This window comes from Geotrypetes seraphini, chromosome 2, assembly GCF_902459505.1.
Source record: "Geotrypetes seraphini chromosome 2, aGeoSer1.1, whole genome shotgun sequence".
In the NCBI taxonomy this organism is placed as follows: domain Eukaryota; kingdom Metazoa; phylum Chordata; class Amphibia; order Gymnophiona; family Dermophiidae; genus Geotrypetes; species Geotrypetes seraphini.
The window spans coordinates 196,619,730-196,638,016 of NC_047085.1; the positions used below are offsets into that span (position 1 = coordinate 196,619,730).

Genomic DNA, 18,287 nt, shown 5'->3' on the forward strand with positions numbered 1-18,287 from the left:
CAAAGCGCATTGCCTTCCTGTCAACATTTTTCTATTTTTGGCCCTTCAGCTTTCTTTATTGTTTTATTTTCATTTATTCTTTGGTCTGTAAAAAAACAAAATAATATATATATTTTTTTATTTTTTTTATTTTGTGCCTGTCGGGCCTTTTGGCCCTTTTTTCTTACATCGGCAGGTCTCATTTTCCTTTTCATCATAAGAGTTTTTCTGTCCACCTTCGAGCGATTTCAAAAAATGTTGTCAGTGCCAGCACCCTATTTCAATCACTGACCTGCACAGTTGGTGCTTACAGAGTTTGGGGCCTGAGCATCAAGTAGACATTTGTATTTATTGTTCTACATTACTGAAACACTCGTTGAAGGCTCAATGTATTCAGCAGGAGAAGCTGTTTGGCTCAACCATGGACATCGGAAGCTATTCCTCCATTGGGCAAGCCAGCTAAGAATCCATCTTCTACCCAGCAAGCGTCGCAGAACTCTACAGCATTGATTCCTTCGATGCAGGCCAAGCATTAACACTATCGATCTCCGTAAGTGTAGGCTGAATCTCATTGAGGTCTCCCGCCCCTCAATACCCTGCAGCACCAATGGTTCTGGCTGTTGAGCCAAGGGTACCATGCAAGTCTTCAAGGAACAACTCAACGAGTTTTTCTGGAGGGAGCTCAATTTTAAGTTGCACTGACCAAGTATTTTAAGTTGCACTTGACGCTGGTGCTTACATCAACTTCTTCGGTACCAGCCCAGCCTGAGTGTAGCACTCCAAGGCCACGTGGTACAGATTACAGGTCTGCATTGAGGCGCCGCTCTACATCGTATCTGTTCTCAGCATCAATGTTCTCAGCATCATATGCTTCCAGATCCAAAAGATCATGTTGCTCGTCATCGGATTGGTACCGAAGTTATTGAAGTTCTTCTTGATGCTGTCACATTCATCGGTGGTCTCCACCTAAGAAATCTTCATCCTACAGAGAATCTCATGGAGTACAAGAAGTTGATACTGACCTGTCTCATCATCATACGGATACTGAATATGAGCCTACATTATCTGCTCCTGAATCTTATAGTATCCCTTTAGATCCGTCTCTTCCTCCTTCTAGAAGATCTCCTCCTGAGGGACTTTCCTTTACCAAGTATATCAGACAGGAAAAGCTCTACCTGTCAAATGGGAAACAGACACTTAGCCCAGAACAGAACTCCTTGATGCTTTGGATTCTCCATATAGCATTGTTTTGTCGTTCAGGTTTACTTGGGGAAGTTTTCCCTGTTCCCTTCTCTTGTTTTTGTCCTCTACAGATGTTCCTGGCTGCTTTTACACTGACTGAGGAAATGAGGCACTGGCACAGTGATGAGGTATGAGGGGGAGGGGTTTAATTCTCTGAAATTTTGAGGCTTCGTACAAAATCCTGGCAGGTAGAGGGAAATAACCCATAGGTCCTGGAATAACGTGTGGATTTACAAGAAAGATGATTAGAAAAGGTAAGAGCCTAATCTTTCATTATCTTCATTCCTTTTTATATTCAAATATACTAGGAGATATAAGGAAAGGACTGGTGAGATGAAATCAAATGAATCATCCTATCTTTTACATCATCTTATATCTTACATTCCACAAAGAGTTCTTCGTTCTGCAGAACATAATTGATTAGTAATTCCTACACACAAGGAATAGTTCATGAGCAGGTTCGGCAGTCAATTTTTTCAGTTAATGGACCTATGCTTTGGAACTCATGTCCAGTTCATATATGCTTGAATACTTCTTTAGACTCTTAGACTGGATGATTCCCAATTCCTTTGCGAAAGGTGGCACATAAATTTAAATATTTGGGGGTATATATAACTGGCAATTTATCCCAAGCCATCAGGGAAAATTTTACTGTGTTAACTGGGAAGGACGAGGGATCTTTTGGGTCTTTGGACTTGTGTTCCTTTGTCTTTAAGGGGTCAAATTGCCCTCTATAAAATGGTTTTGTTCCCCAAGTGGGTTTATGTGATGCAGACTTTCCCATTTATATTACTAATAAGGATCTTGGTATGTATCAAAACTATTGTACAAATTTTTATCCCAGGACAAGCAGACATGATATTCTCACATGTGGGTGACGTCATCTACGGAGCCCCGGCGCGGACAGCTTTTCAAGCAAACTTGATTGAAGTTTCAAGTTTGCACACTGCACCACGCATGTGCATGCCTTCTCGCCCACTAGAGGGCGCATCCCACCTCGTGGTCCTCAGTTCAAATTTTTCCGCGGAGCAAGAAAGCCCTGTGGATCTGAGCTCCAGTGTTTTTGCCTTCTAGCTGCCGCGTTTAGTTTGTTTTCCCTTCGAATTAGTTCGCGGTGCTGTTTTTCTTTTCGGTTCCTTTTAAAAAAAAAAAAAAGTCTTTCGTTTTTCCTCGGGCTCCGGGGGCTCCCGGAATCCGTGGCCGCGGGACGTCGGTACGTTCCCGGCCTTCTTCTTTTTCTTCGTGGATGTCCCGTCCTGTTACGGGATTCAAAAAGTGCAGCCGGTGTGAGAGGTTGCTTTCCATCACTGACCCTCACCGGTGGTGCATTGTCTGTCTTGGGCCCGAACATCCGACAGACTCGTGTGATCGCTGTGCTACCTTCCAAAACAGGGCCCTCCGTCGCCGTAAGGCAAGAATGGCCGAATTGTTCGCCGTCGACGCACCGCCTAAGGCCTCGACGTCGGCCTCGGCTTCGGCCCCGGCCTTGACCTCGGCCTCGGCGTCCTCGGGGGCCTCGGCCTCGCCTCGGCCCTCTTCCTCGAAGGCGTCGTCAGTGAAGCAAGCTTCGGGTAAGTCCTCTGTTCCATCCCCTTCAGCAAAGAAGCCATCCTCGAGTCAGGCCAAGGCGGGTGGGTCGACCCCGGCCCCGCATCGGACCTCGACTCCGCACACCCCGAGGGAATACTCGAGACCGAGGTCGCCCTCCAGGGAGTGTGCCCCGGACTCGGAACTCCCCACCTTCGTGGGGATTCCGGCCTTCCAGGATCTCCTCCGAGCTCTGATCTCATCGGAGCTGTCGGGAGCCCTGGAAGTGTTGCAGCGTGCTGCGGTTCCGGCGGCCTCGACCTCGGCCTGGGCGCCTTCGGTCTCGGAGGCCCCGGCCTCGGCTCCCTCGGGAGCCCCGGCCTCGGCGACCTCGGTCTCGGGTACTGTGGCCCCGTTCACCTCGGTCTCGGCCCCGCCCCGGACCTCGACCTCGGGGGAACCCCCTGAGCGGAGTGTAAGGCCCAAAGAAAAGTTGCGCAGAGTGCGCCGTCTTTCCTCCTCTTCCTCCGGGTCTTCCAGACACGCCTCGCCCTCGACGCGACCTCGGACGGGGCGTCGATCGAGGAAGTCTAAGCGGCCCCGAGGCTCGCCTCGGCGCGACCGTTCCTCGTCGTTCGGGGGCGAGGCGCTGCAGGTGTCGGAGTTGCGCCTCGACAACCCGAGGCTCCTCCGCTCACCCCATGGGAAGTCTTCCCGGGCCGCCTCGCCGAGGAAACGGGAGAGTGTCCCACGAACCCCTGGGTCCTCACCCAAGGGTTCTGCGAGGAGGATAACTTCCCCTTCCCCCTCGAGGGCCCTCGAGAGGGGATCCTGGGATTCGGGATCGGTTAGGGATCCTCATTATTCCCATGAGGCCTCCCCCCTCTCCTCGGTGGGGCGGTCGAGAACCCCCTCTCCCCAGGCTAGGCCGTCCTCATTTTCATCCTTCGTTCAGGACATGGCCCAAGCCCTGGGGATTGACCTGATGGTAGGCTCTCGGTATTCCAAAGAATTTTTGGAGGAACAGGACCTCCCCACTCTTCCTAGGGAGGTGCCTAGACTCCCTCTCAACAGTGTCCTTCTGCAAACCTGGCTGAAGAACTTGTCAAACCCTCTTACAGTCACGTCTGTGCCTTCAAAAATGGAATCGAAGTATAGGACGATTCCCCCTAAAGGGTTCGATAAGGCGCAGCTCTCACACCAGTCTCTTCTGGTGGAGTCTGCTCTTAAAAAATCACAGCCCTCACGGGTTTCTGCGGCGGTTCCACCAGGCAGGGAGGGGCGGACCCTGGACAAGTTTGGCCGTCGCCTCTATTCAAATTCCCTGATGGCCACCAGGGTTCTAAATTACGCCTTCACCTTTTCCTCCTATTTGCGTGGTATGGTGAAGGACCTTCCTCAATATCGAAACTCGTTACCGGACTCCCAAAGAGCAGGATTCGATAAGTTTATGTCCAACCTGTCTCAATTGCGGTTGTACCTATTCCATGCAGTGTACGACGCCTTTGAGCTGGTTTCGAGGGTGTCGGCCCTCGCGGTGGCCATGCGCCGCTTGGCCTGGCTTCGCACCCTCGACATGGACCCAAACCTGCAGGAACGCCTGGCAGACTTGCCTTGTGTGGGGTCCGAGTTATTCGATGAGTCATTGGATGCGGCGACCAAGCGCTTGTCGGAACAGGAGCGCTCTCTAGCATCCCTGGTCCGCCCCAAACCTAGGCCCCCGCCGCAGAAACCCTTTCGGCCTCCGCCGCGCCGATACCCTCAGAAGTCGACCCCGGCTTTCTCGAGACCGCCTCCGAGACGTCCGTCTCAGCGAGGCAGAGGGGGACAAACCCAAGCCCCGGCGCAGGGCCCTTCTAAGCCAGCGCCTTCCTTTTGACGGGCTGAGCGGACGGGGCGGGTTCCCCTCCGCACTTTCACAGGAACCCCTTCCTATCGGGGGCCGTCTTCGGTCCTTCCGGGAGGCATGGACCGGGATTACCTCAGACGCTTGGGTGCTCCGGATCGTCTCCGAGGGCTACTCGCTCAACTTTGTGTCCTCGCCGCCGGACAGTCCCCCAAGTTTAGTCCCCTGCAACCGTTCGCAGCTACCGACCCTTATAACCGAAGCCAAAGCCCTCTTGAAGCTTCGGGCGGTCGAGCCGGTCCCCAAGGACCAGTGGGGTACGGGGTTTTACTCCCGCTACTTTTTGGTCCCAAAAAAGACCGGGGACCTGCGCCCCATACTGGACCTCAGGAAGCTCAACAAATTCCTGGCCTGGGAGAAGTTTCGAATGCTATCTCTCCCGGTTCTGTATCCCCTCTTGGAGGAAGGGGACTGGATGTGCTCCCTCGACCTGAAGGAAGCATACACCCATGTTCCGGTGCACCCCGCCTGTCGAAGATTCTTACGATTCCAGGTGGGGGACCTCCACCTCCAGTACAGGGTACTGCCCTTCGGCCTGGCCGCGTCCCCACGAGTATTCACGAAGTGCATGGTGGTGGTTTGCAGCAGCCCTCAGGTCACGTGGACTCCACGTGTTCCCTTACCTGGACGATTGGCTCATCAAAGCCCCGACCAGGGAGGGGGTTATCTCAGCGACCCGACAGTCTATTGCCTTCCTGCAAACTCTCGGGTTCGAGATAAACTTTCCAAAGTCTCAGTTGAGGCCATCGCAGTCTCTTCAATTCATAGGTGCGGTGCTGGACACGGTGCGCCTACGCTCCTACCTGCCGACCCAGCGGTTGGAAGCCTTGGTACGGATGAGCCACCAGGTCTCTCAACTGTCGAGGGTGTCGGCCAAGCGCATGATGATGCTGCTGGGCCATATGGCCTCGACGGTACATGTCACGCCGTTTGCGAGGCTACATCTGAGGATCCCTCAGTGGACCCTCGCGTCCCAGTGGCGTCAGGAGTGCGACCCGGTGTCTCGCCTCATTTCGGTGACTCCGCCCTTGCGGAAATCGCTGCGTTGGTGGACAGACTCTTCAAATCTGTCCATGGGGCTATTGTTCCGCACTCCGCCTTTTCGCAAGGTCCTGACCACGGACTCCTCGGAGTACGCGTGGGGAGCCCACCTCGACGGTCTTCGCACGCAGGGCCTGTGGTCGGCAGAAGACCGTCAGTGTCATATCAACGTGCTAGAGCTGCGGGCCATCTTCCTAGCACTTCGAGCCTTCGTTCACATATTGCAGGACCAGGTGGTCCTCGTCCGCACGGACAATCAGGTGGCAATGTATTATGTGAACAAGCAGGGAGGAACGGGGTCATGGCCCCTCTGCTCCGAAGCTCTTCGCCTCTGGGAGTGGGCGGCCTCCCGGAACATCTTCCTCCGGGCGGTCTACATCCAAGGAGAACGGAATTGCCTGGCGGACAAACTCAGTCGACTTCTGCAACCGCACGAGTGGACCCTACACTCAGCAGTTCTACGCGAGGTTTTCGCTCGCTGGGGAACGCCACAGGTGGATCTGTTTGCCTCTCCGGAGACACACAAACTACCACTATATTGTTCTCGGATGTACTCGCAGGACCGTCTGGAAGCGGATGCCTTCCTACTCGACTGGGAAGGGAGGTTCCTGTATGCATTCCCTCCGTTCCCTCTGATCATGCGAACATTGGTACACCTAAAATCGTCCACGGCCACGATGATTCTCATAGCACCTCGGTGGCCGCGTCAGCACTGGTTCTCCCTGCTGCTCCAGCTCAGTGCCAGGGAGCCTCTTCCCCTGCCTGTCTCTCCTTCTCTGCTGTCTCAGAGTCAAGGATCCATGTTACATCCCAATCTGCAGTCATTGCACCTGACAGCCTGGTTTCTTGTTCCCTGACTCCTCCGGACCTGTCTCAATCGGTGAAGGAGGTGTTGGAAGCCTCCCGCAAGATCTCGACGAGGCTTTGCTATGCGCAGAAATGGACCAGGTTTTCCACCTGGTGTTCGTCTTTTCACCTGGATCCGGTATCAGTTCCGGTATCCTCGGTTTTAGAATATTTATTTCATTTGTCGCGCTCCGGCTTGAAAACCACTTCGGTGCGGGTTCATCTCAGTGCGATTTCTGCTTTCCACCAACCTCTGGAGGGACGCCCTCTGTCACTCCATCCCTTGGTGACACGCTTCATGAAAGGGTTACTCAGGGTTTGCCCCCCTCTTAAGCCTCCGTCTGTCGTGTGGAACTTGAATGTAGTTCTGGCTCAACTGATGAAACCCCCTTTTGAGCCACTCAACAAGTCCCTCTTGAAATTTCTGACTTGGAAGGCGGTGTTTCTGATTGCCCTCACCTCCGCCAGGCGGATTGGGGAGTTGCAAGCCTTGGTTGCGGACCCTCCTTTCACTGTCTTTCATCACGACAAGGTGGTTCTCCGCACCCATCCTAAGTTTTTACCTAAAGTTGTTTCTGACTTCCACCTCAATCAGTCCATTGTCCTTCCTGTGTTCTTCCCGAAGCCCCACTCCCATCCTGGCGAGACGGCGCTTCACACGCTTGACTGTAAGAGGGCGTTGGCATATTATCTTCAACGCACCAGGTCTCATCGGAAGGTCCCTCAATTGTTTTTGTCCTTCGATCCCAATCGATTAGGGCATCCAGTTTCCAAGCGCACTCTGTCTAACTGGTTGGCCGCTTGCATTTCCTTTTGCTACGCTCAGGCTGGCCTTCCTTCCCCGGGTCGGGTCACAAGGTCCGAGCAATGGCAGCTTCGATAGCTTTTCTCCGATCCACTCCGATGGAGGACATATGTAAGGCTGCCACTTGGTCTTCGGTTCATACATTCACCTCTCATTACTGTCTGGACACTCTATCCAGGAGTGACGGCCGGTTTGGCCAGTCAGTATTGCAAAATCTGTTTTCCTAAATTGCCATCCTCCCACCTGCCCTGTTTTGGTTAGCTTGGAGGTCACCCACATGTGAGAATATCATGCCTGCTTGTCCTGGGATAAAGCACAGTTACTTACCGTAACAGGTGTTATCCAGGGACAGCAGGCATATATTCTCACAACCCGCCCGCCTCCCCGGGGATGGCTTCCTTGCTAGTTATGGAACTGAGGACCACGAGGTGGGATGCGCCCTCTAGTGGGCGAGAAGGCATGCACATGCGTGGTGCAGTGTGCAAACTTGAAACTTCAATCAAGTTTGCTTGAAAAGCTGTCCGTGCCGGGGCTCCGTAGATGACGTCACCCACATGTGAGAATATATGCCTGCTGTCCCTGGATAACACCTGTTACGGTAAGTAACTGTGCTTTTTGGTCCTTTGTTGCACAATATTTACAGACTGTTTTGCGAAAGCAGATTCCTTTGCAGGCAGATGTTCTGCTCTTTTCTTAGGTTGTTACTTTGGGTTTGTCTAGAGGGGAAAATTTGTTACTGCAAAAAGCCTCCTTGCTAGGAAATGTATCCTTTTGTTGTGGCGCCAAGTTGAGGCGTCCACCATTACTACGTGAAGAAACGAAATGTTTACCTTGTTAAAATTTGAACATTTGGATGTCCAAATGGGTGGTTCTGGTCAGTGGAGGAAATTTATGAGAATCTGGGCTCCTGTCTGGTAGAGTCTGTCGCAAAGAGCTAGGAGTTCTCTTTTGAAATTTTGACGCTGGAGTGCAGGATTCAGAGGGGAGGCACTTTCGGTGAGAGGTTTGGATCTCTTAGGTCTCCATGAAGGATTAACATGAATGACCTTGCTTGGTCTGCTGTATTGTTGTTGAGTTTTGTATGTACACAAAAGAAATACTTCAATAAAAATTATTAATTTTTTAAAAAAACCCCAACCTCGTCTACACAGTAGAAATGGACACGGTTTTCCAATTAGTGTACTCTTCCTCATCATGATGCTAAATCCAGCTCTATATCTTCAGTATTGGATTATATTCTACATCTATCCATCAGGCCTCAAGTCAACTTCAATTAGAGTTCATCTCGATACTATCAATGCTTTTCATAGCCCGGTTGATGGTAAACCTCTAACTGCTCATCTTCTTGTGTTCAGATTCATGAAAGGACTGTTCAATGTCAAACCACCTCCAATAGTTTGGGATCTCACTGTTGTTCATGCTAGACTTATGAAGCCTCCTTTTGAGCTAATGTCTTCAGCTCATCTAAAATACCTCACTTGGAAAGTGGCTTTTCTTATCTCTGCTCAAAAAGTAAGTGAACTTCAAGCACTGGTGGCGGATTCAAGGCTCACAGTGTTTCATCATGACAAAGTTGTGCTTCGCACCCATCCAAGGTTCCTCCCAAAAGTAGTCATTGAATTTCATCTCAATAAACAATATTGCTGAAGGGATGACGGGTAAGATTTGCCTCTTTGCAGATGATACCAAAGTTTGCAATAGAGCAGACACACCGGATGGTGTGAATAACATGAAGAAAGACCTAGCGAAGCTTGAAGAATGGTCTGAAATTTGGCAGCTAAAATTTAATGCTAAGAAATGCAAGGTCATGCATTTGGGCTGCAAAAACCCGAAGTCGCATTTCAACGGTCGTTGATATTTTTTTGCTGCCTTCTCCCTCATGTGGCTTTTTTTTCTGACTTTTTTGTCAGCTTTCGTTTTCTTTTAGTTTAAAGTAAAAAAAATAAATAAATAATTTTTTTTTTTTTTAACTTTTTTGCGTTCGCAGTCCGACGGGTCCTCTTCTACGCTTCAAGCCTCGACTTTTGATTTTGACGAGGCCATCTTTCCATCCATGTTCCGTCCGCAAATAGGTTTTAAAAAGTGCAAATAGTGTGCTCGCCCTATTTCCCTTACTGACCCGCATCGCGGGTGCCTCCAGTGTTTGGGGCCAGACCACAGGGCTAATTCGTGTACCCATTGTTCTTCTCTTCAAAAGAGGACCCTCAAGAATCGTCAAATTCAACAATGTTTGCTTTTCGGGTTCAGTATGGAGGGAGATCTGGCATCGGTTCCGGCATCGGAATCCACACCAAAGTCGATGTCGCAGGACTCCACCTCGGTGTTGCAGCCAGTGGGTAAGCCGACTAAGAAGCCTTCCCCTACCCCTTCAGGCCCTCGGGTCACTTCAGCAGTGAGCCAAGTCCTGCAGACCTCGAGGCGTCCTAAGAAACGCTCGGCTCCAATTGAGGTGAGTGCCTCGTCATCGGCTTCCTCATCTCCGGAGCACAAAGTGGTACCGAAGGTACCGGCAAAAAAAGCCAGCGGTACCGATGCAAACTCTTGAGGAGAAAATTACAACAGTGCTGCAAGTCCAATTGCAGGAGCAGTTACAACTCTTACTCCCTGTCATGGCGACCCCGGTTTCTCTGGTGTTGGTCCAGTCTGAGCCTTTGTTGTCAGCATCGACCCTTGCTTCTCCGGTCCGGTCTAAGCCTTTGCTATCGGCATCGACCCTTACGGCACCGGTCAGGTCTGAACCTTTCTTGTCGACATCGGCTTTTGTAGAACCGGTGTCTACTGCCTCGGCACCTGAACGAAAACCTTCTTCAGTGCCGGCGGACTTCTTTTCAGGTGTGATATCGGATTCAGCTCGACATCGTTCTTGTTCACACACATCTCCCGAGGCGATGTCGGTCAAATCAGGGAAATCCTTGAAGAAGATGAAACATGTGGAGCCATCGACACCCAGTTCTCGACGTCATCTTCCACCGACACGGGACTCAGATCTCTGGGAAGATTCTGAAGAGCCTGTTTTGACCGATGATGAGGCCTCTTCTAATGAAGATTCTTTTCAAGAGCCTGTTCCAAAACAAGAACAGACATCTTTTTCCAAATTTTTGAGGGAAATGTCAGAGGCACTTTCTATCCCTCTAGAGGCTGATTCCAAAAAATCTAAAGCATTTTTGGATGCGTTGGATTATGAACAGCCACCTAAAGAGTTTCTTAAGCTCCCTCTTCATGATATTCTAAGGGAGGCTTATTATAAAAATCTTGAAACTTCTTTGACTATTCCTGGGGCTCCTCGTAAACTTGATTCCCTCTATAGAGTGGTTGCAATTCCTGGCTTTGACAAGCCTCAGCTCCCTCATGAGTCTCTCCTGGTGGAGTCCACTCTTTAAAAATCTGCAGTGGCCAGTGTTTATGCTTCTGTCCCTCCTGGCAGAGAAGATAAGACCATGGACTGATTTGGCAAGTGTTTATTTCAAAATGCCACACTTGCCAACCAGTCCGAAAATTATGCTTTCCATTTTTCCTTCTATCTTAAACACATAGTTAAGCAAGTGTCTACCTACAAAAATACTTACCTGAGCGTAAGGTTCCTGTTTTGCAGCAGTACATCTCTAGTTTGCTGCAATTGAGAGTTTTTGGTGCACTATATTTATGACACTTTTGAGCTCACATCTCAAGCAACAGCCATATCTGTGGCTATGCAACGCTTAGCTTGGCTTAGGTTATCTGAGCTAGATGTTAACCACCAAGATCGTCTGGCCAATGCTCCTTGTTTGGGCGATGAACTTTTTGGGGAGTCTTTAGATACCACCACCCAAAAGTTGTAAGCTCATGAAACAAGGTGGGATACTTTGGTTAAGAACAAGAAAAAGCCTCCACCTGCTTGTCCTTTCAGACAACAGTCTTCCTATCAGCGCAGTTTTGCTGTTAGACCTTTACAGCCACCTCAGTCTCAACCTCGCAGACAAAGACAACACCAGCAGCACCAACTACGCTAACAGCAAAAACAACAGGCTGTGAAGCCTAAAGCTACACAGCCTTTTTGACTTGTTTCTTTGGAGCATAGCCAGTCTACTCATTTCTCAACCCTTGCCTCAGCCTATCGGAGGTCGTCTTCAGTTAATAATAATAATAATAACAGCTTATATACTGCAATACAGTTGTTCATCAATCGTTGGGAACTCATAACCTTGGATCTTTGGGTCCTCAACATGCCAGTCTACTCATTTCTCAACCCTTGCCTCAGCCTATCGGAGGTCGTCTTCAGTTGTTCATCAGTCGATGGGAACTCATAACCTTGGATCTTTAGGTCCTCAACATCATTCGTCAGGGTTACTCTCTCAATTTCCAGTCTCTCCCATCAGACATTCCTCCAAGAGAGTCTACTTTGGACCCTGCTCAGTCCTCCCTTCTTCTGTAGGAGGTGCAGTCCCGTCTTCTGCTGAATGCCATCGAGGAAGTTCCTCTCGATCAGTAGGGCTGGGGATTCTATTCCCGTTACTTCTTAGTACCCAAGAAGACTGGGGGGCTGAGACCCATCTTGGATCTCGGAGCTCTCAACAAATTTCTAGTAAAGGAGAAATTCAGGATGGTTTTACTTGCTCTGCTTTATCTTCTCAATCAGAATGACTGGCTATGCTCCCTAGACCTCAAAGAAGCCTATACACATATCCTGATTCATCCGGCTTCCTGTTTCAGATCAATCGCTGTCATTACCAATACAAAGTATTTCCCTTCGGCCTGGCATTTTCTCCCAGAGTATTCACAAAGTGCCTGATTGTAGTGGCCGCATCTCTCCGATCACATGGCCTTCAAGTCTTTCCTTACCTGGACGACTGGTTGATCAAGGCGGTTTCATCTCAGGAAGTGGTCCACACAACATCTCAGACCATTTCTTTTCTTCAGATTCTGGGATTCGAAGTCAACTTCCCCAAATCACATCTCATTCCGACTTTGCGACTTCTGTTCATTGGGGCAATCCTAGACACCACTCTCATGAGAGCGTTTCTTCCACCAGATCGACTTCAGATTCTCATCCGTCTCTGTCAGCAATTGCTTCCTCTGCAAATCATCTCTGCCAGACACATGATGGTTCTTCTAGGCCACATGGCTTCAACTGTCCATGTCACACCACTGGCAAGACTTCATCGTCACACTCCTCAGTGGACTCTAGCTTCCCAGTGGTTTCAAGTGATGGACCGTCTTTCACAGCACATATCTCTGACATCGTCTCTTCTGCAGTCGCGTCGCTGGTGGATGACCTCATCCAATCTTTCCAGAGGTCTCCTTTTTCACTTGCCCCCTCATCACAAGATCATCATGACAGACACTTCTCCTTATGCCTTGGGGCACATATGTAAAGTTGCCACCTGGTCCTCAGTTCATACCTTCACTTCTCACTACTGTCTGGACTCTTTCTCCAGAAGGGATGGACATTTCGGCCAATATGTATTACAAAATTTATTTTCCTAAAGGCCAACTCTCCCATCATTCCATTCTGTTAGCTTGGAGGTCACCCATCAGTGAGAATATGCTGCCTGCTTGTCCTGATAAAGCACAGTTAGTTACCGTAACAGATGTTATCCAGGGACAGCAGGCAGATATTCTCACATCCCACCCATCTCTCCGGGTTGGCTTCTTAGCTGGCTTATCGTAATTGAGGGACCGTGTGCCTACGTCGGGTGGGAAGGCACTCGCGCATGTGCAGTGTGGACTATCGAACTTTCTAGGTTCTTAAAGTGGCAATGCACTTTTAAAGTGTCTGTACTGGGGCTCCGTCGGTGACATCACCCATCAGTGAGAATATCTGCCTGCTGTCCCTGGATAACACCTGTTAAGGTAAGTAACTGTGCTCTAATGTAGGGCATAAGTGCTAATAAATGTAAAGCTCTGTACAGCCACACCAGAAAATGAGTAATTAAGCTTTTTTTGTTGCAGATATATGGGAATTGGACTTTCTGCCCAAGGTGTCAATATGAACAGACTACCAGGTAAGTCTAACACATTATGGGTCTGTTTGCTGTTTGTCAATGGTGATGAGAATAACTAAACAGTAAAGTTGGTGCCGCTGACTAGGGTAGAGGTAAGGTTCCAAGGGTTGTTATTGTGTCAGGGTGACTTCATTCTATTACCATGCTGCTCTATTGTTATCTTAAATTAAAACACATATGAGGTCTTCTAAAAGAGCAGTAAAACTTGCTGTGAAATGCTTGTTGCAGGTTTCCAGGTTTCGCTTCGTCTTTGTCAGGTAGAAACCGACGTTTCAGTCATCATGCTGTGGCTTTCTTCAGGGTATGCTCCGAAGTCTGCAGCCTGACTTTGGAAATGGTGGGTTCACTCACCTGATTGGGAACAGGGCAGTCCACCAATTTGAATTTTGGCCGGAAAGTCAGTTGGTCAGAAATTTGAATTTTGTTGTGAAAGCCCATAGAATGGAAAAGTCTCTGGTAGGTTTAAAGATGTTCTTCCCGTGGAGCTGGGTTAGATGTTCTCTCAGGGTTGCTGTGAAATGTCCACACAGTACATCTACATCATCCAGAAATGTTGGCATATTCTGTATATACTTGAATATAGGTTGAGACTCCCCATTCCCCCCCCAAAAGGAGAAAGAATGGTTGACTTTAATATAAGACGGCGGGGCTTAATATTCAAGTACCATGCCCTGCCAAGATCTGCACCCAGTGTCCACTCCCTCAAGCCCTCCCCTGCCAGGCTCCGCACTCAGCCCCTTCCCTCCCTACCCTACCAGGTTCTGCACCTAGTCCCCTTCCCTCCCTGCCCTGCAAGACTCTGCACCTTGTCCCACCTTCCTGCCCTGTACTCTCTTCCCCCTCTGGTCTAGTGGTAGGCCTTGACAGGAGAGATCCCTCCCGTCTCCTGTCCCGACCAATAAAATTATTTTAAACGCCTCCCCCACACACACATACCTCTTCTCGCATCCCTGGTGGTCTAGCAGTGCATGGGTAGGAGTGAACTTTCCACGCTCCTGCCTTTCACTGCGCCCCACCTTCTGGTCCTCCAATCTCATAGCCAACAGCGCACAAGCACGCAGGAGCGAGCTTCTCGAGCTCCTTCCTGGCCCTGCACCGCTCGCTGAATGGCTGACGCCAGTTCTCGCGAGTGGTGTAGGGTTGAGCGGGAGCTCGAAGTTCGCTCCTGCGTGCTGATGCACTGCTAGCTGCAAGATCGTACTGCGAGAAGAAGGGGCTCAAAGTTCGCTCCTGCCCATAACACCAGGGATGCGAGAAAAGGTACACAGGGAGGGGGTGTGTGTGTAAAAAAATTGTTAGTGTTTGCCGGGACAGGAGGGATCCCTCCTGTCCTGGTCTACCAGAGGCATGCATCAAGTCCGGGAGGGGGTTGGGTGATGACCCAAATATAGGATGAGACTCCCCATTTTTGGGCCAAATATTCGAGAATATATGGTACTATAAGGTCTTGAAAGCTGTAACTTTGACAGAGAGGGAGTAGAAAGTACCCGTTCTGAGCTTCTGGGAGAACGGGATAAAAGTCTGAATAAATAAATAAATAAGAAAGGCATGTTTTGACTTTCATAATCTTTATAATATATATCGTATCATACTAGATAGAAAAGATGGTAGTTTTTTGGTTTCTTTTTCTTGTGATGTGATTTTGAGTCTGTATTACAAATGATATAATGTAATTCTTTCTTTTTTTTTTTTTTATACTGGCTGTTTCTGAGAGTCAGTATAGGACACATTTCACTTGTTTTTTCAGACTGAGACTGACATCAGTTGTGACTACCACTCTGTTTGGGAGATTCCAGATCCATGTCCCTGAACAGATAATTAGGGGAGTGCCACCATATGAGAACTCTCTAAGCTGAAAGGACAATAGTGTGTTCAGCTCCCGAGACCAAGATTTGACCAAATTTGAACCAGTGCTCCCTGGGATAACAACTTTTATCTGATGGCCCTGCAAAACTCTGCTGGCAACTTTTTCTTTTTTTTGCTTGCTCATTTTAATTAACTTTATTATTTAGCCATGTAGAGACTGTGAAGGATTTAGGCAAAAGAGTTGGTGGGATATGAAAGGGTGGTCTTATTGAACCTACTTAAAAACATTTCCAATATTGCCCTCTCAGAGCTACACTGCCATAGAAACATCTGACCCTGTATAATGTTCAAGTCAGGCTGGGACTCTTGAACATCAGGGCCAAAAGAATTACCAGAATGGACTCTCTCTCCCAACATGACTGGACTAGAGACTCCATTCTGTGAGTTCAAATATCAGATGGGGGAGCATAGAAAATGAATGTAACTTTTAGAAGGGAGCATATAAAAAAAGTAATGGTGCACCATGGTAGGGGTTCCACAAATCTGTTTGCTTAGGGCTCAACATAGAGTAGTGTTCAGCCCTGGTCATAACTACAGTATAATTGCAGACATTCATAATACCTTGTGTCTTCCCTGTAATTTCACACTTGAACCTTCTGCATATTCATGAAGCATTTTTCCTTGCCCACCCTCCCCTCCAAAAAAAGTTTAGAGGCTGTCTTATTTTTCAGCTATAACCGTGCAGTTGTATTTAAAACCTTTTCTTTATCTTGCTAGACTATTGAGTTATGTCTTATGAGCCCATGAAGGCAGAGAACAAAAATACAGCCAGGATCCTGTCAGTATTTTTCTGCCTCCAGCAGGAGTGCAAATCAGGCTGGTGCAGCAGGATTTTCCAAGGACAAAAAAAGATGTAAATATTCTTACATTTGGGTGATGTCGTCAAGTGGGAGCCTATGCAGGAATGCTACCCAGAGTATCTTATAGAAACCTTTTGATAGCTCTGCACTTTGCATGCATGTCATCTTGCCTGTCACTGTCAGCTCAGACTTTGTTTTTCCATGTAGCAAGACAAACATCTGTTTGGGTCCTCTTCAGCTTGCTTCTCGTTTTCAGTGAAGTTTGTCTATTTTTCTCAGAAAGTATTCACATGGAGCCTCATCCTGCAGTTTTTCCTGGTAAGGTTTGTTCAGCACTTTTAAAGTTTTTTTTATTTTCCATGGCCCACTAGGCGCTCTCAGGATGATTTTTGTTTAAATTGAGTTGTTTGATTTTTGCCTCAGCTGTTTTTCTGGATATGTTCTAGAATGTTCACAGTGGGTTTAAGAAGTGCACCTAGTACAAAAGAGCTATGTCCTCTAGACACACAACTAGTGATTACATTACATTACATTACATTACTGATTTCTATTCCGCTTGTACTTTGCGGTTCAAAGCGGATTACACAGGAAGAGAACTGGACATTTCCAGGAGGGTACATGACATTGGAGAATACAGGTTGAGGGTATAGACTTAATAACAGAATGAGTGTATAGACATAATAACATTGGAAGGTAAATCGGTGTAAGTGGAGGAGGAGAGGGAGATTAGGAAGATTGTAATGGTATTAAACAGTAGTGTTTTGATTTCTAGGGGGAAAGGAGAGGGAGGTTAGGTAGTTTGTATATACTTTTTGAATAGCAGCGTTTTGATTTCTTTACGGAATGCTTTGAAGTCGGATGTTGAGGTTAATAGGGTAATGGAGGGTTCGAGTTTTGCTGCATGCGTTGCTATGAGGTTATCGTAAAGCTTTTTACGATGAGTGCCATTGAGTGGTAGGTATGAGAATGGTGTCAGTGTTCTTCTTGTTCTGGGTGGAAGGTTATAGTTTAGGCGATCGATTAGATAGGCAGGTGCAGTACCGTTGATTACTTTGAAGATTAGACAGTATAGTTTGAATTGAATTCTGGCTCGAATCGGTAGCCAATGTGAGTCTAGGTAGGCATTGGTGATGTGATCAAATTTTCCGAGGGAGTAGATTAGTCTGAGGGCTGTGTTCTGAACGGTCTGTAGTTTTTTGATCATGTTTGTAGGGCATGATAGATATAGGATATTGCAGTAGTCCACAAGACCTAGTACCAGGGATTGTACTATGATTCTGTAGTGTTCTTTGTCAAAGTATTTCCTTATTTTTCTTAAGTTGCGCATTGTGAAGAATGGTTTTTGAGTAGTTTTATTGATTTGGGTCTGCATAGTGCAGCATCTGTCTATCAGCACTCCCAGGATTTTGAGGGAGGTTTGGATTGGGAATTTGATTGATTTAATTTCCAGGTCTGTTATGGATGGGTTTTTGTCCGTTTCAAGCATTAAGAATTTGGTTTTGTCCGAGTTTAGTTTTAATTTGTGGTTTGTCATCCATTTTTCTACTTCATCCAGTATTGTTTCCAGGTGTCCTGTTGTGGTGTGGTCTTGGGATTCGAAGGGGAGGAGAATAGTTATGTCGTCTGCGTAGCTGAATGATGTTACATTTAGGTTGTCTAGGATGGTACCGAGGGAAGAGATGTAGAGATTGAATAGAATGGGTGATAGTGGGGATCCCTGCGGGACTCTGCATGGGTTTGACCATGGGTTAGATTTCGTATCATTTATCTTAACTCTGTACGTTCTTGTTTTAAGGAATCCTTGGAACCAGTTATAAACCACCCCTGAGATCCCTATTGCATCCAGTATCTGGAGTAGTATGGTATGATCAACTAGATCGAAGGCGGCGGAAAGATCTAGTTGGATGATTAGGATCCTGTGTCCTTTACTGAGGTATTGTCGTGTATGTCCAGTAGTGTTGCTAGTAGTGTTTCCGTGCTGTGGTAAGATCTAAATCCTGATTGAGATGAGTGAAGTATATTGTGGTCAGCTAGGTAGTTGGTGAGGTATTGAGCCACCAGTCCTTCAATCAGCTTGACGTATAATGGGATCGAAGCGATAGGTCTATAGTTGGTAGGTGTGTCTATAGGGCCTTTTTGGTCTTTCAGTAGAGGTGTGATTATAATTTCTCCAAGATCTTGCGGGAATTGGCCTTCTATGAGAGTGCTTTGTATCCATTGCGTGAGGCTGGTTTTGAATTTAGGGGAGGCATTTGTAAGTAGATAAGATGGGCAGTAGTTCAAGTCGCATGAGG

General features: G+C 48.0%; 1 protein-coding gene across 2 annotated transcripts in view; it reads left to right on the plus strand.

Moving 5' to 3' along the window:
- The window catches only part of RANBP9 (RAN binding protein 9), a 153,569-nt gene that overhangs the window by 56,141 nt on the left and 79,141 nt on the right, over nt 1–18,287 (plus strand). For both annotated transcript variants that reach the window (XM_033934627.1, XM_033934628.1), the window contains exon 3: nt 13,275–13,327. In XM_033934627.1, coding sequence (XP_033790518.1) covers nt 13,275–13,327 — 53 coding nt within the window. The remainder of the gene's footprint in view (nt 1–13,274; nt 13,328–18,287) is intronic.